Consider the following 25,468-nt stretch of genomic DNA (forward strand, 5'->3'; position numbering starts at 1 on the left):
TGATATGTTCTCTAGTGTTCGCCTCCAACATGCGGTAATGCAGTTAGTTCTCTCTCGGGAAAACGTCGACTATTGCCGGAAAAAGCATCTTCTATCAACTCCTTTTTTGAGAAGGTCACGGAATGGGACAAATGAACCCTGTTGAATTTACCCAGAGGACTAACTTACGTTTTAAGCACTAAAAACCCTATTTGTCGTATCACCGCTCACATTCTAGCGCTCTACAAAGCGCAGGTCTTGACAGCAGTATTACTCTCATCTGTCGTCTGGTGCATCCCATTTCACAGCTTGCAACACAGAGATACTCGAATTGTCGCACTTCCAGTGTATTGGGAGAGGCAAGATAATTCGACTGTGTAGAGATGTCGCTTCACTGTATTGCCGTTTACTGCATTTATTACACAGAGCTGTTTGTGAGGTGTTTCCACGACGATATGACACGGGTACAATAAAAACCCGCACCATACCTTTCTAAAAAGCCGGCAACGCTCCTGCAATTCCTCTGGTGTTGCAAGATAATATCTCGTTTGTACTCACTTCAATAGGCATAACTGTAAAGAAATAAAACTTTGTAAAATTTCATTCAGTAATAAGAATCGAAGAGACATACACTTCAACTTCTTTTATTTGTTTCTTCCTGTTCTCCTCCGCCTTTTTCTGTTCTTGCTCCAACCTCTGATGCCGAGCTAACTCCTCAGCGCGGCGACGCTCCTCGGTCTCTAGAACCTTCCGCGCCAACTCTTGTTTCTTCTGAAACGTCAAAACTTATAATGTAAATAGGGGACATGAACAGCCATGTTTGTGACATATCACAAAAAAATAGTCAAATACCATATTGATCATAAATCGTGCGCGTTATAAAGTATGGGCATTCATGTCTCTAAATTACCTTTTCAACAAGCTTTAATTTCTCCATCTTGCCAAGATCCGCGTGCAGCTGCTTCTCTTGTCTGTCTTTCGCCAACGCCATAAGCACTGCCTGTCTCTCTTTGTCCGCGGCGATCCTCGCAGCTGCGGCCGCCGCCATCTTCTCTTCTCTTTTTCTGTAAGAATATTCTTATATTAATTTAAGATGGTAGGTACTTGCTTTTACCCGCGACATCATCCGCCTCATGTCCTCGAGAACTTTTAATAAATATGTGAAAGATGTTCTCAACGAATATTCAAGTTTGGAATTATTATAAACAAAAACCATCAGAAAAGATGTAATGTAAAAAATTTAAAAAGATTAACAGAACCATATAAGATAAGTATGCATATATTTTGCCCATGAAATTAAAAATTGTCCATAAGTATAGTTATAAATTCGATCTCAGCCACCCCGAGAAACATGACAACTATATTCATACGATAATGATAATTTTATGCAACGGCAATTTTGGATTTCAAAAATGATCCCAATTTCGTTCCCTACAATCCTGAGGACCTTGGAAACGATATACATATTGTGGCTGTGATAATTATTATACCAGTCGCCTTATTATTAAGAAAATGTTTCTCTACTTATATAAATATTTGATTTGTAACAAAATTTATGGATAATGTGAGACTCGGACCCGCGCCTCTCGGGTTCCGTCCGAGCGCTCTTCCCAACTGAGCTTACCGTCTGAGCGACGCATCGATCGTAAATCTAGCGCTTTTCCCAACTGAGTCGTTATTATGATGTTTGTATTCTAAATATTATTATACTTTCAACGACCAATTATTAATCACATCTTTTATAAATGAATTTGTTTAAAAAATACAAAGGAGGATAGCGAGAATGGACCCACATAATTTCAAAAATAAGGAAGCATCGTACAAGTACAAGTTTATATTAATTATAAACTTAAGTTTATACGATGTTTACATAAAAAATATTGAGGCGCTATGATATGGGAGTCAAAAGAAATTAATTATTATAATTTATTAAAAAAATAAAAGATGCCTATCTTGCACTAACGGAACGTTTTGCGCATTTGACAGTAACTTTTTTTTGACAGTCCATGTCAGTCAGTTTGACATTACTATATGGATGTTCCGACACCATTAAACTATCTATACCTACTCAAATCAGTAATAATTCACAATAAGATTATTATCGTTTTTAATACTAAAATCAGTAGGTCTACTCGCAATATCGACAACGATATATTCGGAACGATACGATAATAACACGAATATATCGCACCTACCCTACTCTAACAAATATTCGTATTCCATATCGTTTATCGTAACCATAGACTAACTTTTTAATTTTTTTACGATGTTAGAGTGAATGAATTATGCGCAAACTATGTATAATTTGTGATATGTCGCTGCTAATTGTCAAAAGTCAAAATATAGCTTAGGCGCTTAGAACCATGCCAGACTCTGCAACACCAATTTGCATCATTTACACAAAATGTGAATATTCAAAAATTATGTAATGAATATAATATGAGCATTTAAAATTGAAAAAATATTACAAAACTTGTGGATAATAAAATGAAAAAAAAAAGTAACTCAATCCTTCTCGTCGACTTCCTATTTCTCAGGCGGCCATTTGCATTACTTTCAACGCATAAACGATCAACAAAATGACTTAAATTACTTGGTAGTAAATAAATCCTGTTGAATAGTAAATCACAGATAATTATTTTAATTTTATTTATTAAGTATATAAATTGTATGGCAAATATATCTATACAACTCGAAACGATAATAGCAACGACAGCCTAGGTGTCGACATTTACAACTAAGAGTAGGGCTAGACCGATAATATCGAAAAATATTTCGTTCGTTCAATCATCGTTTCGACATTAAATACGATATAACTAAGAGTAGGATTCGACACGACTAATGCCACGATATATCGAATATCGATTTTATGATTAGGCCCCCAGTAGGTAAGTCTCAGAATCGTTAAAAGATTCAATACCTGCTTGAAAAAAGAATGAATAGTGATTCCTCTATAATTATTAGGCGCTAGCCAACCTTCCACATACCTGTATAATATAATAATATCTTTTAGCAGACAGTAATTAGGCATAGACATAAGATACAAATGATAGATTATGAACAATAGATATTGATTAATAATTTTAGGTTATGTTTTACTTTTAGGTATATCTTTTTTCTCCCACTTTTTTAGACTTACTTACGATTTGCTTTTTTCTTACTTTTGTTACGTTCTAAAATTATTAATAAGTTTCCATGATGTACGCGACTTCTATCAGTGGGTACCAAAATACATATATTCTCGCCGTCCTCCTTTTCAAGGAATGACTAGGATATTGACAATCAATAACGTAAACATTGTACCTAGCTAGGCACCAAATTACGTGGGAAATTCTTCATTGTGCGAGTTGAAATTAAATAACAAAGTGGCCAAAAAACTGCGCCTGCTGTCTTTTTCTTGCGCCTTAGCCTTTATAGGAATCCAATAAGGAAGTATAAGTAAAACTAAGTGTGCGTAAACTTATTTTCAATGTATTATGAGCCCACCACACACAACGCACAGCGCAGGTGCGAATTCAGTACAATTGAAAATGGATCCAATAAGCGGGCCTTTTAAAGAAATAGCTAAAAGTAACACCTTTTAAAGCTATACTTTTAGCTACTACTAGTAATACCTTTTAAAGCTATACTTTTAGCTACTACTAGTAATACCTTTTAAAGCTATACTTTTAGCTACAACTAGTAATACCTTTTAAAGCTATACTTTTAGCTACAACTAGTATCACCTTTTAAAACTATACTTTTAGCTACTACTAGTAACACCTTTTAAAACTATACTTTTAGCTACAACTAGTATCACCTTTTAAAACTATACTTTTAGCTACAACTAGTATCACCTTTTAAAACTATACTTTTAGCTACAACTAGTAACACCTTTTTAAACTATACTTTTAGCTACAACTAGTAATACCTTTTAAAACTATACTTTTAGCTACAACTAGTAATACCTTTTAAAACTATACTTTTAGCTACTACTAGTAACACCTTTTAAAACTATACTTTTAGCTACTACTAGTAACACCTTTTTAAACTATACTTTTAGCTACAACTAGTAACACCTTTTTAAACTATACTTTTAGCTACAACTAGTAATACCTTTTAAAACTATACTTTTAGCTACTACTAGTAACACCTTTTAAAACTATACTTTTAGCTACTACTAGTAATACCTTTTTAAACTATACTTTTAGCTACAACTAGTAACACCTTTTAAAACTATACTTTTAGCTACTACTAGTAACACCTTTTAAAACTATACTTTTAGCTACTACTAGTAACACCTTTTAAAACTATACTTTTAGCTACAACTAGTAATACCTTTTAAAACTATACTTTTAGCTACTTCTTTAAAAGGCCCACTTACTGGATCCATTTTCAATCGTTCTCAATTCGCACCTGCGCTGTGCGTTGTGTGTGGTGGGCTCATAATACATTGAAAATAAGTTTACGCATGTTATACTATGTGAAGCTTCTGTACTCATTTTTATTCTGTGACATCCTTGACCATTACCTCCGCTGCGCCTCTCGCTTGGCGTCCAGCATGGCTTCCTTCTTCTTGCGCGGGTCCTCGGCCCAGTCACGCCGCACCTCGTCCGCCTTGTTCGCCAGGCCGCTCACCTTGGACGCGGATGAAGGAGCAGTGGGCGGCTTGCTATACGGCGGCACGCGAATTCGACTGGCCGATTGTGATATCTGCAGTCAATTAAAGAAAAAAAGGCATTAAAAAGGCATTTATTTTCTCAAAAATGATTCCTTTAGAATTCTTTTTGATGTCATTTCTGATAACTATTAGATACTACTACCGCTTCGGAAACATTTGGCGCTCTGAGAGAGAAGAAGCGGCGCAATAAACTCTCCCAGCATTCTTTTTTTGCAATAAAAGTATACAATATGGTACAGTCATTTCTATCGCTATAAAATAATCACAATCTAGTCTCAGGCTGTCCGATCATTTAGATATTCAGCAGTGGAGTAATAGGATTTACGACAGAGCCATTATTTTATAAAACATTTAAATTTATTTATAGATAATGCCTGAACAGTAGCTGGGACTTTATTATAGAAGTGTATACATTTACCCTTAAAGCTATTATGTATCTTATGAAACCTACTAGAATTAGTTACAAGCAATCCTTTATTTCTAGTGTTATAATAATGATAATCACTATTAAGAGCAAAAAGGTGACGATTTTTGTGAACGTATATGAAATTTTCATAAATGTACTGACAATGAACAGTCGTAATATTTATTTCTTTAAATTTTTCTTTGGGAGACTGTCTATAACCAAGCTGATATATAGCACTAACAGCTCTCTTTTGCAGAGCAAACACTATATCAATGTCAGCATCATGACCCCATTATTAAATAACGTTCGCCACTTTCCCATACAAAGTGAACTTGACTTTTATGACAATTAGGGACGAGACGAGCAGAACAGAAAGTGCCGCTCAGGATTCTTGAAAACCAAAAATTCTGAATGGCACTACAACTGCACTCGTGACCTTAAGTAATTAACCATAGTCAAACATTTTTTTAAATATCATATTTCTAACAATACATAAAGAGAGTGCATCTTACACGCGTGTTAGATGCACACAAGCTGTTTCATATAAAATATTTATATTAAAAACTAGCTGACCCAGCAAACGTTGTATTGCCGATATTAAAATCGCGATACAAAAGTAACTGTTGATCGTAGATGGGTGAAAATTTGAAATTTTAAATGGTGTCCGATTCTCAGACCTACCCAATATGCACTCAAAATTTCATGAGAATCGTTCAAGCCGTTCCAGAGGAGTTCGGTCCCGCACACCGTGACACGAGAATTTTATATATTAGATAGGATATGATATCACTTTTGAAGTCAAAAACCACCATCCATTCATCCACTCAGAGGCCTTCTTTTTATTTTTTCATGAAGATATGGTTACAATGTGATATCATACAATAAAATTTATTATTTAATAGCCTGAGGGCGGTCGTTTCATTCCTATATGCAAGTGTGACATGCCGTGTAAATAAGCTCACCTGTGCTGGTTTCCCGTTGAATATAATATTGTTCATGTTTGCGAGCATCTCTGCTGAGATTGCCATCTTAGAAGATTCAGGTGTGGAGTTCTCTTTCACACCATCATACTGTGAAACAAAATGATTCATCATTGTTGGTCCAAAGGTTATTGATATAAATATTTATGACAAGCCAAGAATATATCTCTAAGATAAATGCGAATCTAAGTTCAACCATTCAATTTTGAATCAACTTTGTTTTTGTATATTATTCAATCCATTTACATACATCACTTGAGTATACAGTAAGATTTTATTGTACCCGAATATAACAGAAATATTACATACAATAAAAATCCTGCCTAAAATTATGGACATAATACTTTCTACCAACATAAAAATAAGTGCCAATCAATCAACAACTAAAGCAAACCGAGCGCGGTAAAGAGAACGATTTATAAATAAAATTGTGAATTGTATATACTTCCTCCTTTTTTGTGTGTATATTTGGCAATTATTAGCTCATTTATTTTGATATTTTGTATATTCTGATGCAAGTTTTTTTTAAATAAAATACTGTTTTGCGTATTAAAACCTGTGTAACATAGGTAAATTATAACTGATTTTTACATTAATTTATTAATTGCGTAAAAATTACATTTTCATAATTTATTTATTTAAACCGATGATTTTTTTATGGAAAAAGGAGGACAAACGAGCGTACTGGTGTTGAGTGATCACCGCCGACCACATTCTCTTGCAACACCAGAAGAATCACAGGAGCATTGCCGACCTTTAAGGAAGGTGTACGCGCTTTTTTTGAAGTCACACATGTCATATCATCCCGGAAACACCGGACAAGGAAGCTCAATTTTGTTTCAAAGCCTTTCTATTCCTTAAAGCAAAAATATTTAAATTAGTCTTACAAATCCCAAATTAAGCTAATTTTCTACATAGTCTTAAATTTAACTATGTTGTTCATAGACAGACACTCTCATTTAACAAGGTTGTCACAAGCATTTTTTTATACAGACAATACAATGCCTGCATGCTAACAGTTACTGTAATTATGATAAAAATACCTTGTTCAACGCGCGCGTTTTATTTCTCGTGACACGAGAAGCCATCTCTTCAAACTGCTGCACTTTCTTCTTAACAGCAGACCTGTCCACAAATTGAAGTCATGAGAGAAAAATACGTCAAATGGCAGAAAACGCTGCGGTAATGATGTGTCAGAATGGCGTGGCTTAAGAAAATTACTATTTCGATAAAAAATATTATATTCAAGGTCTTACAAATCAATTTTGTAAGACAATGCATTTTTGCTATTATCTACAACCATTTAAAATAAATAGGTATCACATTTTTTTTGATAAGAATCCACAACAAACTAAACATGTTTTAAATAAAAAAGGGTGTCATTTAAACTGTAAGCGGTAGTATTGGTATTATTTGAACAGAAAAATATAATCTGTGAGCAAAAATAGTTAATTGATCAGCAACTCGCAAACATTTCAAAATCAATCATCAATTTTTAGTGTAGAAATATGTATTTAAATTGTAATTGAAGATGTAGGAAGTATTTGTATACCGTAGTCGCTGTCCGTGCTGCGTAACACGGTGCCTACTGAAAAATCAGTGTCGAGTCTCTGAAGGCTCGACGTATACTGAGTGGGCCTCCGATTGGCAATACTAAAGTGATTGCACTGCTCCTCAATCTAATTGTTTTATTTATTTTAATTTTACTAGGTCTGTTTTAATTATTCTTAGTGGTTTTTATAGTTTAAGTTCATAATTTTGTTAACTTATAATTTTAATCTAATATTTTATGTTAAAATTACTTTTTTTTTTATGGAATAGGAGGACAAACGAGCGTACGGGTCACCTGTTGTTAAGTGATCACCGCCGCCCACAATCTCTTGCAACACCAGAGGAATCACAGGAGCGTTGCCGGCCTTTAAGGAAGGTGTACGCGCTTTTTTTGAAGGTACCCATGTCGTATCGTCCCTGAAACACCGCACAAGGAAGCTCATTCCACAGCTTTGCAGTACGAGGAAGAAAGCTCCTTGTAAACCGCACTGTGGAGGACCGCCACACATCCAGATGGTGAGGATGATATCCTAACTTGTGGCGTGTCGTGCGAAGGTGGAATTCGGCGGCAGAAATCAGGTTAAACAGCTCTTCGGAACACTCCCCGTGATAAATGCGGTAGAAGACACACAATGAAGCGACGTCTCTACGCAACGGCAAGTGATCCAGCCGTTCACAGATCACTTGTTTGTTAAAGTTATTATATTATAAACTATGACCTATTTTAGCAGTGTAATTATGTTGCCAATAAAGTTTATTATTATTATATTATTATTAATTTATGTAATTCCAGATGGCTGTAATTATTTTTGTACAGCATATTAATTATATAAGTTGCAATGAGCTGCTTCTGTTTAATAAAATTTTGGTTAGCCCTCAGAGGGTAGGCAAAAAGTTCATTTTAACGCCTAGAATTCGTTTCTGGTACTCTACGACCGCTGCCGCGGCCAGCTACGCTCGGCTCGTGCGTTGTTTTAACTGTTCTAACCTAACCAATTATTATAAAAAATTTTAGAAATCTTGCTAACCAAGTAGTTGTGTCTGTGTGTGTTGTGTAGTGTGTAATCTTGCGGACTGAATGTTTATTATGCAAACTTATTGTAAGCGACCTGATTTAATTTTTGACCATTATCAAAATTATTTGCGGAACAAGGATTGCTGCCTTATGTTATGTTTTTTATTGCAAACAAAATCTTTGTATGCTTATCAAAAAATTTAAAAGCTGTTTTTCTGTGGCTCACCTCATTTTATAATTGCTAAACATTTAATTACTTCTCTAAAAAAATATCCATGTATGGCGAAAATACTTTGCACCAGAAATGGCTGGGGTTACCTACCCATTTCTTCACCACCATGCAGTATATTCTCTGCCCTGTCTTAGGGCGATAAAATTGACTTTCACACATTTTTTTTACATAAATCAGCTATTGCAGTTAATTTAATTTCGTCTCACAATAATGCGATGTAAGTAGTGAATGCAACAACCAAATTAACATTATTTTTAAATTAAATTTATAGCCATATGGCTGTGAAAAGTATTGTAGTGACATACGATGGAGCCACTGGCTCGGTTGATGATGGAGGGGTGGTCACCTCCTGGCTGTCATCGTCTGTGAGCAGCGAGTTGTCATCAGTCAGGTTTTTCACGTTCGAGTCTGTGGATCGATGTAATTATATCAATATTACAAATAAAGTAAACTCAAGTTATTAATTCATGAAGGTCATAAAATTAATACTTATATCTAAATGACGAAATTTTACATTGTCCTTTTTTAAGACTCTAAATTTACTTCTGTTTACCAGACACATTTAAAGTTTATTTTATACGTAGGAAAAAGCAGACTCATAGAAAAAAACCAAACCATAAAAACCCAAACATTATCATTAATAATTATTATTACCTATGCCTCATTGAAGTCATCGGTGTTTTTTTTTAAATATTGGGGTCGAGACGAGCAGGGCGTTCAACTGATGGTAATTGATATGCCCTGCCTAATACTAGAAAAACCCAAAAAATTCTGAGGGGCACTACAATTGCGCTTGTCACCTTGAGACACAAGATGTTAAATCTAATTTGCCCAGTAATTTTACTAGCTATGGCGCTCTTCTGCCCGAAACTCAATAATGCGTGCTTTTACTGCTTCATGGCAAAAATGGCCATTGTAGTACCCATAACCTAGCCTGCATCATGTGCTAAGGAGCCTCCCATATGGTTGATGTAATGATAACATACCAATGTATGTGTCCTATGCAGGTATGAAGGTTTCATCAATATAAACACTCACCCCTATTGATAACAACAGTAGCATCCAATATTGGTTGTGGGTTATTCTTCTCTTGGGATTCTATGAGAACTGTTTCATTCAGGTTCTGCTGAAAGTTTAGAATAAATCAATATCAACATCTTTACAATATGTTATGTTTTTTTCAAGTGATAACCCTCACTTCTAGGATTAACACACAAATAAAATTTGAAAAACAAAATTAAAAATTATTAATGTATTATTTAGATTTACAAGAGCGACATCTCAAGTCAATTTCCTAAAGCCACAACCTGAGAGTTGAAAAAAGCAAACAGAATTTTGTAACGAGGCGGTACTCGAACGGTTGGCTCAGTTGGTTAGAGCACCGGCACGGAACGCCAGAGGTCGTGGGTTCGAGTCCCGCATCGTTCATAAAATTTTGTTTTTCAAATTTTATTTGTGTGTCAACATCTTTAGTTTGTCAGAAACTATGGATAAGCTCAAAAGCAAATTAGTTGACTCACGGTTTTTATTCTTTTGCAGAAATCCATTTTTTTTTTCAAATTTCTCAAGCAAATAATATTAAGTTTTTGAAAGAATATCGAAAAGAAAGAATTACAATGCAACAAAATATAGTAGTACCTACTACGGACGTTTAAATAGCAGCATTAAGAGAGGTGCAACATATATACGACCGTAAAAACAACGTCAAATGTCAAAAAAGTGTAGGAAATGTCTACATCTAATATATAAAATTCTCATGTCGCGGTGTTTGTAGTTAAACTCCTTCGAAACGGCTTGACCGATTCTCATGAAATTTTGAGTGCATCTTGTGTAGGTCTGAGAATCGGACAACATTTATTTTTCATCCCCCTAAATGTTAAGGGTGGTCCACGCCAATTTTTTATTTTATTTATTTGACATTTTTTTTTAATTTGTTTGATTATGAGTCAACATTAAAAAATACATACAACTTAAAATTTTCACCCATCTACGATCAACAGTTACTTTTGTATCGCGATTTTAATATCGGCAATACTAAGTTTGCTGGGTCAGTTAGTTGTACTTATAATATTATGCTAATATCTCTACCATGAGCGTTATTTCTACCAAATATTACAATGATTTTTGGGGTATTTTTTTTTTAATTTTTTAGCTAGGCATGTGTGTTTAGTCACGAACGTTTTAATAATTTTAATGTAATAATGGTTTTGATAATAACTTACATTTTCAAATAAATACTTCAAATAAATGTAATTATTCATTTTTTTAATGGAAATGGAGGACAAACGCGTACGGTACGGTACCCATGTCGTATTGTCCCGGAAACACCGCACAAGGAAGCTCATATTTGTTCTCTTGCATATTTGATATGGAGTCTGTTTTGACCCTCAATACCAGTTATGTTGCCTTTTCAAGCAGCTATGGGTTATTTAAAAACTATTACATTGTGATACCTGGGGTATATGTGATCTAAAAATATTGTAGTAGACGTGTTTATTAGTGATTCTTTTTCTATATATTACTAGCTGACCCAGCAATATATATAGCCATATAAAATAAAAAAAAACAATAATTAAAATTTTTGGGGTATAAAAAATAGATGCAACCGATTCTCAGACCTACCAAATATATCGTAGGTACATAAAATTTATCGTACTACAATAATCATTATATTCGATTGCCATCTTGCAACTCTATTGCGAATCTGTATGGATGGCATAGAATACTTTAAAATCGCGATACAAAAATAGCTGGCCATGATGGGCTGAGCGTGGAGCATGTTCAGCACGATGGACCTCATATGTACCATGCCATGCTGTACAACTTGTGTATTTCCCACTCATACCTACCAACGGACATGATGAAGACTATTGTAGTACCTGTAGTGAAAAATAAAAATGGAAATTATTCAGATATAAATAACTATAGGCCTATATCTTTAGCTACTATTATAGCTAAAGTGTTTGACAGCATTCTAAATGCACAATTAAATAGATTCTTGCAGTTGCATGATAACCAGTTTGGTTTTTGGCAGGGACTTTCCACGGAAACTGCGATATTGTGCTTGAAGAGTGCTGTCAAATACTATACAGGTAGAAATACATCGGTTTACGCTTGCTTCCTTGACCTTTCCAAGGCCTTCGATTTGGTCTCATATGACATCCTATGGGAAAAGATGAGAACATCCGATATTCCTAATGAGCTTATTAACATCTTTAAGTACTGGTATGGGAACCAGTTGAATAATGTGAAATGGTCGGGCACCATGTCTGATTCGTACAGATTGGAATGTGGGGTGAGGCAGGGGGGGTTTGAGCTCGCCCTCCATTTTTAATCTATATGTAAATGGTATGATCGAGGCGCTCAGCAAACAGCATGTCGGTTGTCACATAGACGACGTATGTTTCAATAACATAAGCTAAGCGGGCGACATGGTTATGCTGAGCGCTTCGGTCGGTTGACTCAGAAAGTTGATAAGCACTTGTGAGGGCTATATGCAGCTGAATAGGGGCTGGTGTATAATGTTAAAAAGAGCAAGTGCATGGTCTTTCAGGGAGGGCCTAGAAAAGTAACAGAGATGCCACCTATAAGGCTAAATGGAACACCGTTAGAAATGGTTGATCTATTTAAATATCTTGGCCATTTAGTAACACCTTCCCTGAGGGATGACGCAGATGTTGAGCGGGAACGGAGGGCGATGTCGGTAAGAGCTAATATGGTGATTCGTAGGTTTTCAAGGTGCTCTTCAGATGTCAAGATTACTCTTTTTAGGGCCTACTGCACCTCATTCTATACCTGCAGCCTGTGGACTATACGCAAAGATCGTACAGCGCCCTTCGGGTCCAGTACAACAATGCATTTAGGATGCTGTTGAGACTCCCTCGCTATTGCAGCGCCTCAGCGATGTTTGGCGAAGCCCGTGTTGACTGTTTCTATATAATATTGCGAAAGAGAGGCACGTTGCACACAGGGACTGAGGAATATGGTTCTTTGTTATTAATTTTTTAAAATTCAATGATTTATGTACTTATTTTATGTTATTTATGTATTAATTATTATTATATCTGACTGTATTATTATGACATTTAATTGGGCCATAGTAGCCAAATAAAGAATAAAGAATTAGATAAGTAAAAAAAAATAGGTATTGATCGTAGACGGGTGAAAATTTGAAGTTGTTTGAATTTTTTAATGCTGAATGATAATAAATAAAAAATAATACTTAGGGGTGGGTAAAAAAAAATATAAATATATATTGACCGAATCTCAGACCTACCCGATACACACAAATTTTCAAACAAATTGGTTTAGCCGTTAAATAAAAACGGCCCGGCGCACGAGAATTTTATATATAAGACTAGCTGACCCAGCAAACGTTGTATTGCCATATTATAAAATAAAAAATTCAATACTTAATTAAAAGTTTTAGGGTATAAAAAATAGATGACGACCGATTCTCAGACCTACCAAATATTATCGTATTGCAATAATTATTATATTCGATTGCCATCTTGCTGGAACGGAACAGAATAATATAAAAATCGCTTTACAAAAATAGGTGTTAATCCTAGATGGGTGAAAATTTTAAGTTGTATGCATAAAAACAAAAAAAAATTATCCAAAAAAATAGGTGGACCGGAACACCCTTAACATTTATACATATACAATACTAGCTGACCCAGTAAACGTTGTATTGCCGATATTAAAATCGCGATACAAAAGTAAAGTAAGTTTGATCGTAGATGGGTGAAAATTTTAAGTTGTATGTATTTTTTAATGCTGACTCATAATCAAACAAATTTAAAAAAAAATATCAAAAAAACTAAAAAAAAAAAATTCGTGTGGACCACCCTTAACATTTAGGGGGATGAAAAATAGATGTTGTCCGATTCTCAGACCTACCCAATATGCACTCAAAATTTCATGAGAATCGGTCAAGCCGTTTCGGAGGAGTTCAAAGTTTAACACCATGACATGAGAATTTTATATATTAGATTAGATTTGTGTTATTAAAAAAAACTTACAATATTCTTCGGAGTGACTGGATCATGACTGTAGACACCATTTTGTAAAACAATAGTTTGGTCCATGTTACTTCCATCCACTGTACTTAAAAGTATTGTTTTCTCTAACTCTTTTCCTTCACTCTTCTTGTTTTCCTTTTCAGTGTCATTATTTTCAGGATCGGTGGTCTTGATGATTCCATTTATGTCATTAGGTTTCGTTTTGTTTGAATGAGTCTGTAGAACTGGTGATACTATGTTGGCCTTGGCCTTATGTGTCTCTGCAATATCAGCTTCAAGCTTTTCTTCACTGAAATTAATATTCACATTTTAATTAACAGTTCAAACCCATAGTACAACTCAATTGATTGCCTAAGAGTTATATTTAGTAAAAAATATGTATGTAGGTTGAATTGAAGGACGCTGCAATAAATATGTATGACATATATATAATGACTAGCTGACCCAGCAAACGTTGTATTGCCGATATTAAAATCGCAAGTAACTGTTGATCATAGATGGGTGAAAATTTGAAGTTGTATGTATTTTTTAATGCTGACTCATAATCAAACAAATTAAAAAAAAAAACATGTGGACCATCCTTAACATTTAGGGGGATGAAAAGTAGATGTTGTCTGATTCTCAGACCTACCCAATATGCACTCAAAATTTCAAGAGAATCGGTCAAGCCGTTTCGGAGGATTTCGCTCCCGCACACCGGGACACGAGAATTTTATATATTAGATATGATTATATTATCGGACACACACAGACTAATTTAAGTGGCCATCATAGTAACATGGATCCCGTTGGTTACTCTTCCGGTTCCAAATTTATAAATATTATTTGGAGAGCAGTTTTCTATATTATCTTTCTTATCTATTATTAATTAGTGACGCTTATAATAGCATACTATCATTTGAGTAGACATATGCAATACTTAATGCAAACAATACCTCTATAAGACATGTCATTGTTGATTCACATGCCCTTGTTACGTTACATTACAATTACCACAACCTTCAAACAATAAATAATAGTAAAAAAAAACTAATTTATTTTCTATTTTATTTTTCATTTTTTAGTTAAATTTTCTATAAAAGCGTATTTTTAAAACTATTAAGTACTTTAACATCAATTCCTGCCTTATCGACTATAGCTGAAAATTATATAAATTAACAAAAATCATATTTTGCAAATTGAAAAATTTAATAATTTTATCAAATTAGTGTAATGTCATCGGTACTCGATAAATCTACAAAGTTTGAAAGAAATCTAGCCGTTTAAAGTGGGACAAAATCGCGCCCAAAGAAGTCGGTTACAAACATACAGGTGAAGCTAATATAAAGCGTATAAAAAGGTCAAAATCATCCATGGATCTGATACACAACTCTTGTCACTGTTCTTAATCTTCACCTACATGTAAAAATGGATGTTTTTATTGTTTGACACCAATACCGTTCAACCGATCACTATGAAAATTGGCACATGCCAATGTATACCTACGAATTTTTTTCTCTCTTTCTGGTGTACTCTCCACCAGATGATGTTTCAGCATACAGTGAGTGTATTTGCTGTATTCATAGCTGACAATTACTGCCAGGTTCAACTAGTTGTTTATGTAAGTGGTTATAATTTCTATATGAAAACATATAGGCAAAGTAAGCTGTACCGTCCTAAAGTAAGGTTAATTGTCAAAGCTATCTAAAATAATTGGGGGCAGCACATTCAAATTCAAATATTTTTATTTTTTTCAAAATAGGATGTGAAATCACTTATTGAAAGTCACCCATTCCAAACTGAATGCCTCAGGCCTGAGAAGAATGGGCGCAACAAACTCAGCGGGCATTTTTTTTTCATCAAAAATATGTTTTACAATTAAAGTAAAATTTACAAAGTAACATTGTACAATTAAACTTATTATTTAATAGCCCGAGGGCGGTCGCTCCATTCCCAATCTGTGGTATCATTAAGGAAGTCATTTATTGTATTGTATTTTATTCCTGGACGAACACTACACGTACACTTGTTAGTGAGTGCTACTGATACAAACGTCAAAATTTCTTAAACTGCATCAAATTATTAATACTAAAAGCCATAAAAAGTTTATTGTCTCAAAATCGATTCCTTTAGAATTCTTTTTGGTGTCATTTCTAATATACTAGGTACTACTACCGCTTCGGAAAATAATGGCGCTCTGTGAGAGAAGAAGCGGCGCAAGAAACTCTCGCAGCATAATTTTTTAATTAAATACGTACGCAGCTTTCTGGTTCCGCCTCGTTCGTTTCGGTCGCGGCTTCTGTGTGGGTGAATCTGAAAATAACGAATTACATAAAATATGTCTGTAAAAGTCCGTTGGTTATTCTGGTTCAACATGAGCTGGTTAATAAATGTAAGCATTTAAAAAGAGACTACTGTTGCGATTTAAAGAATGAGCATGAGGAACAAACGAGCGTACGGGTCACCTGGTGTTAAGTGATCACCGTCGCCCACATTCTCTTGCAACACCAGAGGAATCACTGGAGCGTTAGGTTTTTATTCTTTGATAGCAGTATCAAAAGCAGCGAATCGAGGAGCATTAATATTTTATGTACATGATCGATAGATCTTTAATTTACAGTCGTCGTAACCTATTTATTTGGTGCTTTAGCTATCGCGTGGTATACTTAGTTTGGTTGTGAATGATAGATATATACTATCTACAACACAAAACTGTACCCACTGATTTTGTTCACATAAAAATCTATTGATCTAATCGTTCACTGAGCTTATCTGAAGATTTACTCCAAAACGCCGTTTACGAGCCGAATTTTCATGATTCACAACATAAGCACAAAATATGCAGTTAGATTATTGGATAGGTGAAACCAGGTTAATATGTTTGTAGATTTATACTGTCCATTTGACCGCGTGCAACGCAGAGCAGCTCGAAATGTCGGGGACCCAGTGCTTTGTGAACGGCTGGATCACTTGGCGTTGCGTAGAGACGTCGCTTCATTGTGTGTCTTCTACCGCATTTATCACGGGGAGTGTTCCGAAGAGCTGTTTAACCTGATTCCTGCCGCCCGCAGACACGCCACAAGTTAGGATATCATCCCCACCATCTGGATGTGTGGCGGTTCTCCACAGTGCGGTTTTCAAGGAGCTTTCTTCCTCGTACTACAAAGCTGTGGAATGAGCTTCCTTGTGCGGTGCGGGACGATACGACATGGGTACCTTCAAAAAAAGCGCGTACACCTTCCTTAAAGGCCGGCAACGCTCCTGTGATTCCTCTGGTGTTGCAAGAGATTGTGGGCGGCGGTGATCACTTAACAACAGGTGACCCGTACGCTCGTTAGTCCTCCTATTCCTTAAAAAAAAAAAAAACTATTATGTATATTTCAGTCACTCACTTAATTCAACATCGCTGTTCTGGACCGATTCAACGACCTCTTGACTTTCAGGTTCTGCTTGCACCTAAAAGAAACACAAGCATTAATGAAAGAAATCTTTTACATATACTATAGTTGTGCAGAGCATTATCTGCACTTTTGGCTTCAATCAACCATTTGTGAGCTGGCCTAAGCGAAACTCAGTATTTTGGTCATTAAGGAGTGACTTCGATTCTCTATATACAGCCAAGTTTGAATTTAATTTGCTACAAACTGCCATTTTCTATACAGCAATATTTCTATGCCCATGTAATATTCACTTGGAGATACCGCGCAAGTGTTCCACATTTTAGTTGCATTAAGAAACTCCTCAAGGAAAACATCTTGAGACACACATTTGACATGTGTGATGCAACTATGGAATTTGTTCTTGCAGGTGTTGTTGGTGAAGTCAGTTCAAACAACTTTTCAGAATACTGACCAAGATTAATGCTGTACAAACACACAATAAAGCGATGTGTCCATGCTATACAGCAATTCACAGAGTAGACACCAACAATGTAATGGAAACAATATACCTTTTTCCCTCTAGTTCTCTTTGGTCGTGCCACAGGTTCCTCTTCCTGTTCTGTCTGTTTCACATTCCGCGTGCTAGACCGTGTTGTACGATTCGATGGCACTAGAAATAAAAAAAATATATCTATTTACCCATTCAAATTTATTTTGTACCAAACTTTATGAATGATGTGGGATTCACAACCACACCTCCCATCAACCAGACATGTCAGGTGTGTTACGGCTAGGTGAACCATCAAAAACTTGGTTTGACGTTTGGTTCAACTCTGGAGCAACACAAACATTTAATCCCAGTAGTGAGTAAAATCACATTACAAAGGAAACGAATTATCTACTAATTATAAACAAATTTAAATAAAAAAAATTATTGGATTACTGTGAGTTGTAAAGATTCACACAAAGTATCATAGCATTAAGCATATCAGATTTTCAAGTTGATTGACCCTACATTATGCTCTTTAAAAACAAAATAAATTGGAAAAAATAATTTTGGATATGTACAACATATATTAAGTTGTTCAACTAAGTGTTGCTGTGACGTCAATACACTACACTCACTTATTATGGTAAAAGCGGGTATATATGTGGAAACACAAAAAAAATCTGCACTTATAAAATATAAGAGTTATTTGTAAAAATTCCTATTCTACATTAGCAGACATTTGTTTGGGCTAAAAACCGAGATTAAAAGGCATAAAAGGCATTTATTTTCTCAAAATTGATTCCTTTAGAATTCTTTTTGATGTCATTTCTTTATACTACTAGATACTACTACCGCTTCGGAAACAAATGGCGCTCTGAGAGAGAAGAAACGGCGCAAGAAACTCTCCCAGCATTTTTTATTTTGCGCTCTTTTCAATAAAAATATACAATATTGTACAGTCATTTCTATCGCTATAAAATAATCACAATCCAGTCCCAGGATGTCCGATCATTTAGATATTCAGCAGTGGAGTAATAGGATTTACGACAGAGCCATTTTTTTATAAAACATTTAAATTTATTTATAGATAATGCCTGAACAGTGGCTGGGACTTTATTGTAGAAGTGTATACATTTACCCTTAAAGCTATTATGTATCTTATGAAGCCTACTAGAATTAGTTACAAGCAATCCCTTATTTCTAGTGTTATAATAATGAAAATCACTATTAAGAGCAAATTAGAAACATAATCTGAGTTTTACCTAGTGGAGTGGTGTCTGTTTCTTTCTTCGATCTAGTGGTCCGTCTCGTGGCTCTCTCTGTCTCCAGTTTTTCATCCTCAGATTCAATTACCTTATCTTTTTTCGCACCTTTGCGTTGTTCTGAAAAGAAATAAATTCATAAAATTAGCCAAATATAAAGAAATAATTTTTAATTTTATTATGTTTGTGCACTCTCAAGATCAGAATACACATAATTGGAATAAGGTTTTCACTGATGATTGTGTAATAGTTATTTATGCAACTGTTGTGTAATAAGTGGTATTAAAACACGAATGTGGATTTATCTCACGAGGCGAAGCATCTATCTATCATAGGTGTAACAGACAGCCCTTTGTGCGGAGGATGCATGGAGGCACAAGACCCTGATGAAACTACACAGGGGCAAAATACGTAAAATAGTAGGTGTTGTCACCGGTCACTTTCCCTTGAACAAGCATCTATCTATCATAGGTGTAACAGACAGCCCTTTGTGCGGATGCATGGAGGCAGAAGAAACGCCAGAACACATGCTTATGGAGTGGCTGAACAACAGACACAAATACTCCAATCACCAGCATCATTTCCGGATGACTGCAGAAACTGAAAAAGACTGCTGCTTGACTTCTGGAATGATCTAGGCTGGTTGGAGTAATAAGACAAATGAAAACGCACAATAATAAAATCAAGAGGCTAAGTGTGTTAGCAGTCCATCCAAACTAACTAACTATAACTCAATTATTTTGATGTAGTGTGTGTGAATTGAGACATCCACTATACTCATTCACCTGAGTATTTTATTGCATCACTTTACTTAGATAGTATTAAAATAAAATGATGAAGCTGTAAATATTGATATAAAAGAGTAGCAATGAATTTCTCGCCCCTCGCCACAATAAATATAAATGTCGATACGATACTAAATGTTTATTAAGATGTTATAATTAAGGAATCACGGGGCGGTTAATTGAAAGTGAGTATATTTATTAGAAAAAATTGACAGAGTTAAAGGACAGAGGTCTGTCGTACATCGAAGTTAAGTAGGGACTGCCCGCTTGTGTCCCATACAATTATATCTTACTTACTACGTGGGTTCTCACCCCCCATCAGTCATACTTCGTTCTTACACTCTCAGTACTTATAATGTACAATTTTGCCACGAGACAAAACTATACTTATGTTCCCACACTTTCTAAAATATCTTAACTAAACATCTGATATTTGGGAATTTTTCTCAATCCCTTTATTTACAACCTTTTGAAAACAATACTTACTGCTAAGTACAAAGGTGCAATAAAACAATAATATATAAAACTTAAATCTACAAATGACCATTCCACATTTGTATATAAAAAAACATATTGTGTTTTTTCTGGGAGCTGTAATAATATTATGTACGTATAATTATTAACTATGTGTTACTTACTGGGCAGAGGCATTGACGGAGGCGGCATTGCAATGTCATCACAAATGTCCTGTTTAATTATTGGATTCAATGGTAATATTTCACTGTCCATGATCAGCACTGAAGGTTCTGATATTTTTTCCTGTTTAACTGCAAAAAATATAAGTCAGGTTACAACCTACAACATTGCCAACATATCTTTTTTTATTTTTTATAAGGGTCAACATCAGTGTTCAACTCTTTTCACTTTAAATATGGGTGTCACCTGCAAACAGTACTATAACAGTTTTTTCCACAAGATACATAGATTGTTGACATAAATATAAGACAAGAACATTTCAAAAAACTTCCTTTATATAGGTATCAGGGGTGTAATGGATACCTATTTGCATCCATATATTTGTTTATTTATTTATTCTTGTATAGGAAATATGCAGAAAATTCACATTAATTCAGATTATGTATCTCATATTGAGATGAGTCCCTTGCCATTTTTTTATGACAATAAGGGACAAGACGAACAGGACATTCAACTGATGGTAATTGATATGCCCTGCTCAGAATTATTGGGTTTTTCAAGAATCCTAAGTGGCACTACAATTGCACTACTTCACCTTGAGACAGAAGATGATAAGTCTCATTTGCCCAGTAATATCACTAGCTATAATCTAGCTTGTATCCGGTGCAAATGAGCCTCAGACTGGTAAGGCCACAGTGGTGTAGCTGTTGTATGCCCAGCTTCGAATGTGAAATAGACGGGGCATTTTATAAATCACAGAAAAGCCAAGTGCATAAAATGATTCCTTCCCAGCTTCAAAAATATAGTAACATAAATATCCACTTACTTTTGATTACCGGTTCATTATTTTCTTTATCCTTTTCAGCATTATCTTTTTGTTTTCGACTCTTGGACTTTTCTATCGATTTAGAACGGCGCATCTTTTGCGATAGGTTAACATTCACCTAGAATTATAATATTAATGAGTAGGTAAAAGCAAAAATTACATTTGCTGACACATAAAAAGCATTTTTTCTCAAAACCTTTTTTTGGTGTCAAAGTATTACGCGAAGAAACAGTGCTAGAAACTGAATCTGTATTTTTTTGTCTGATTATTCAGGTTTTATGAATTTGATCAAGATTTCATTTATTGTTTCAATAATAAGCGCATAACATTTTAAAGAATGATTTGAAAGATGTCCATTTACAAACTCTAATAGGTTATAACAATCAGGGATTCCCAAACTACTTTAGGCAAGAGGCCCCTTTTCCAAAATAAACTGATAAGATTAAGACCATCAAATTACTAAGATAGCTTAAGTAGGTAATCGGGGAGCCACAATACATCCACTCCCGTTCAACACCTTAGAGAGGAGGGGATGGCTGAAAAACAGTGCTGCATGGAAACATAAATCCATGATTCCATGTCAGGTGAAGCTGAGCCTTTTCCTTTTGCCTTTTGTTTCATCGCGTATCCTAATTGTTTATTTTATACTTATTATTACTTTAAAAATAATATCTCTAGCCATTCTTCTTTTTTCTTTACCAATTTGCTGTTTTTCATCTTGTAGAAACTTGTGTATTCATCATCCTTATAACAAGTTGGTACAATTAACACAACTTAAATAGTGTTTTGACAATATCCAATAAGAAATTGTGTTAAATAATAGTTGTTGATTATTAGATTTCTCCAACCTCTGGGGACCTTCGACTCATCACTTTGGGAATCCCTGATATAGAGGATAGCAAGATAATGTGTGGCAATGACCTAAAGCTCAACTGATCTGCTAATATATAAAATATTTGTAACAGACTTACGACTCTTGAATTAATACTGCACACTTACATTTATAAAATACATGTTTCAAACTATTTATTATATAAAAAAAGAGATTGTAAATCATTACATCTAGTAATAATTTTGTCCAACATATAAAAATACATCTAAGTAAAAAAAACATAAATTTTTTACACACAAAAATAAGGATTTATTTTTGAGTTGCTATCATTTTCGGTACTAGTAACCTTATTCTATAATTACTCAGTGCTTTGGTTACAAATTTTACTTGAAAATTTAAACTAAATATAAATATTACATATTTTAAGAATTAACTAGTTTAACTAGTAAGCTATTTCAGAATAATTTAGCTATTTAGACTAAAAGTGACTACAAATTACTGTCACATACCTCTGTCCTTACAAAACAAACACAATTTTCCAGGATTTTCTGAAAATATTAGCATTTGTAACAATTGAAACATTATAAATGGAGAACAGGGGTTAAATGTACTGTCACACTTTGAAGTGACCCCTTCAGCGCTAACGACAGGCAAATCCAAAACAAATGACTGCATTGGAAAGCTAATCAATGATAAATAAAGTGTGTGCGATATGATTCAAATTTAAGGTCAATGATATTAGCTTGTTTGCGTTTCTCCTTTGTATGTTTTTTTTTATATTGAATGATTGACACAATTGCTTGAATGAGCTCATATTATTATTGTTAATAATAAAAAATATTAAAGTTATTTCACATAATTATAGACTCCACGTAAATAGCATGAGAATGTTCAATCTTGGTTCTATGAGATATTCGTTGAAGGTGAAAATGGTGATTAAAAGTTTTTTTTCCGCCTAACTTTAGGATTTATAATTATATGGATTTTGTATGAAAATTAGCTAGTTATAAAAATTTATTTTAATATTATGGATTATATGATATTTTATGTACATATGGTTTTTTTTACTTCTAACTGTAATATGTTTCTTTATTACAGCAGTCGTGTACACATCAGTTTCCATTTTGTATTCTAAACTACTTTTTCAAATAAGAAATTTCTAATAATTTCAATTAATAAAAAATTCCAAATCTACACATTAAATTTGAACATTCAAATCTTTTCAGGCCAGATGAAAATCAAATTGAATACTCTGAGTACAATATTCTCACAATTAGCATGCATGCAGAATACCCATTAGTTTAAGTCAAAAATTGAATTGGAAAATGTATACAGCCATGCAAAAAAAGTATGTATTAAATTTTTGGTACAATTATATTTATTTATATTTATCGGCGCAAATACTACAACACGAATTGAAAACACGTGCACGTGCACTGAGCCTCATAAATACAGCCGCATTTCCAAACACGTGGATTAGCACGTGCGCCGGGTCTTATAAATACAGCTACACGGTCGACACTAAAGTCAGTTGTGCTGTGGGGCTGTCGTACGGTACGGACCTCTCCGGGACGTCGTAACACTCGTTGAATAAACGAAAGTAATAAAATACCTACTCTGGTAGTTTTCTTTGGAAGAACCAATGAGTGATCTTCAGCAAGATAGCAATTGTGATGTCAACAGTAATGACAACACACATTTTAAAAACAATACGGAGGTTCTTTCCTCGTCATATTTAATAAGTGAAAAGATTACTTACTTGTTTACTAATTTTGCCTTGTGCTTTAACTGAGGCATTTCTTTTCTGTCTCTTATCAAGTTCCGGACTTGACATTCCATCAACTTCATTTTTACTGCGCTTCTTGGAACCAACAGGCTTTGAACTTTCAGGGTTCGAACTGTCAGTATAACTATCTGAACTTTCTTCATTTTGTTTCTTACCTCCATCTGCATTTCATAATATACATTATAAAAAATAAAATATACAATAAAATTCAAAGCAAACATTAACAAGCATTTATTTAACAATAATAACTTAATAATATTAATGATTTTTAGGGGAATTAAAATTAATACTATTCTATGCTTTCTAGTGTGGCTTCTGTGGAGGGGGCACCACAACTCGGCCAATGTCATGTTTCAGTTGACCATCAATGTTAGTGTGTTATTTGATCTGTGTTCCCAAATTTACATTAATTTAATTTAATACACATGACCTAATGGTATTCACACAACTCTTTACAAAATATATAAGTAGATGCAAATAAAAATTACATGGCATGGATTAGAATTCAAGATTTAATTGATTTTTTACTAACACTGCTAAAACCTTAGATAAAACATGTACTAGAATTAGTTTTGCACATAAATACACTGCGAGATAATGGTGTGAAGTCATGAATGTACTTCATATTGTATTCAAAAGCCAAATGTTATCAATCATCAACAAATTTTAACACATTAACCAAATAAATAATAATTAGGGTTACAGGCTGTGGTGAAAGCGAAGCCTAGCAGAGCCCACTATTAGAGCAGGTCCAATTTGTTACATTTCACTTTCTACAGTGATAAGTTTGGATTTGTTTGCTCAGGATAGCAAGCTGTAACATTATTTGTGAAAATATCATACTTAAGGAGGGAATAAAAATGCTGAGCACTCAATATTTTTGGCAGTAAAAGTGTACTAAGACATGAGTCATATAAATATTTAAGATACATTAAGTGACACATAAGAATGATATAGGTAAAAAGGTTCTAGACCAGATGCGTGATTTTATAATATAAATACAAAATACCATACCTCCATCTTCTTGAATGCTTTGTAATGAGATCACATGAGCATTCTGTTTAGGTTTTTCTAGGCCTTTACTCTTATTTTTATCTTCAGCAAATTTGTCCAAACACTCGAATACATTCTGCAAGATACAACAATTTCCGTTGAAAATTTTAATAAACCACACACTGAATCGTAAAAATTGAGAAAAAAATATTTAGCGATAACGTAACATAACGATGTGAAGCTTTAACAAATCGCACCTCAAGATCATTATTAAAGTTTATGATGCACGTTTTCGGTATTTCAATGATTTTCGGCAATATCAAATCATCAAAAACCGACATAATTGGAGGAATAATATCACAACAAGTTTAAAAAATCTGACAATCAGAATAAAACACAGAAGTCTACATCAAATCAAACACCCAAACCGGAATAATATTTTTACTTTAACGAAAACCGTTTGAAATTGAAAATAGGGCTGCCACCTGCTAATGACAAACTGCCAAGTTGCCAAATAACCATGCCACACAACGCGGTTTTATTCTCCATCTGAAATTACATAGACGGTATATAATATCTAGTGGGTAGTAACAATAATATAAAAAAAAGTTAAATAAATATTTTAATGATACTTGATTAATATATTCTATGT

The 25,468-nt window shown here is 34.3% G+C and overlaps 1 protein-coding gene across 2 annotated transcripts in view; it reads right to left on the minus strand.

The window, feature by feature from the left end:
* Nucleotides 1-25,247, minus strand: part of LOC126968375 (inner centromere protein B) — a 39,327-nt gene extending 14,080 nt beyond the window's left edge. Inside the window, exons 1-17 of one of the 2 annotated variants that reach the window (XM_050813368.1) lie at nucleotides 25,074-25,247; nucleotides 24,838-24,952; nucleotides 23,797-23,984; nucleotides 21,206-21,323; nucleotides 20,382-20,510; nucleotides 18,959-19,078; nucleotides 17,776-17,876; nucleotides 17,219-17,282; nucleotides 16,085-16,139; nucleotides 13,848-14,136; nucleotides 9,862-9,946; nucleotides 9,129-9,231; nucleotides 7,069-7,150; nucleotides 6,008-6,115; nucleotides 4,490-4,671; nucleotides 890-1,043; nucleotides 611-750 (exon numbers count right to left, since the gene is read on the minus strand). In XM_050813368.1, the coding sequence (XP_050669325.1) occupies nucleotides 611-750; nucleotides 890-1,043; nucleotides 4,490-4,671; nucleotides 6,008-6,115; nucleotides 7,069-7,150; nucleotides 9,129-9,231; nucleotides 9,862-9,946; nucleotides 13,848-14,136; nucleotides 16,085-16,139; nucleotides 17,219-17,282; nucleotides 17,776-17,876; nucleotides 18,959-19,078; nucleotides 20,382-20,510; nucleotides 21,206-21,323; nucleotides 23,797-23,984; nucleotides 24,838-24,952; nucleotides 25,074-25,157 (2,117 nt within the window). In that variant the 5' untranslated portion in view covers nucleotides 25,158-25,247. Of the gene's footprint in view, nucleotides 1-610; nucleotides 751-889; nucleotides 1,044-4,489; nucleotides 4,672-6,007; nucleotides 6,116-7,068; nucleotides 7,151-9,128; nucleotides 9,232-9,861; nucleotides 9,950-13,847; nucleotides 14,137-16,084; nucleotides 16,140-17,218; nucleotides 17,283-17,775; nucleotides 17,877-18,958; nucleotides 19,079-20,381; nucleotides 20,511-21,205; nucleotides 21,324-23,796; nucleotides 23,985-24,837; nucleotides 24,953-25,073 lie in introns of both variants that reach the window. The other variant, XM_050813367.1, reaches the window with a different exon arrangement.
* Between the last annotated feature and the right edge of the window lie 221 nt (nucleotides 25,248-25,468).

This window comes from Leptidea sinapis, chromosome 15 (genome assembly GCF_905404315.1).
Source record: "Leptidea sinapis chromosome 15, ilLepSina1.1, whole genome shotgun sequence".
In the NCBI taxonomy this organism is placed as follows: domain Eukaryota; kingdom Metazoa; phylum Arthropoda; class Insecta; order Lepidoptera; family Pieridae; genus Leptidea; species Leptidea sinapis.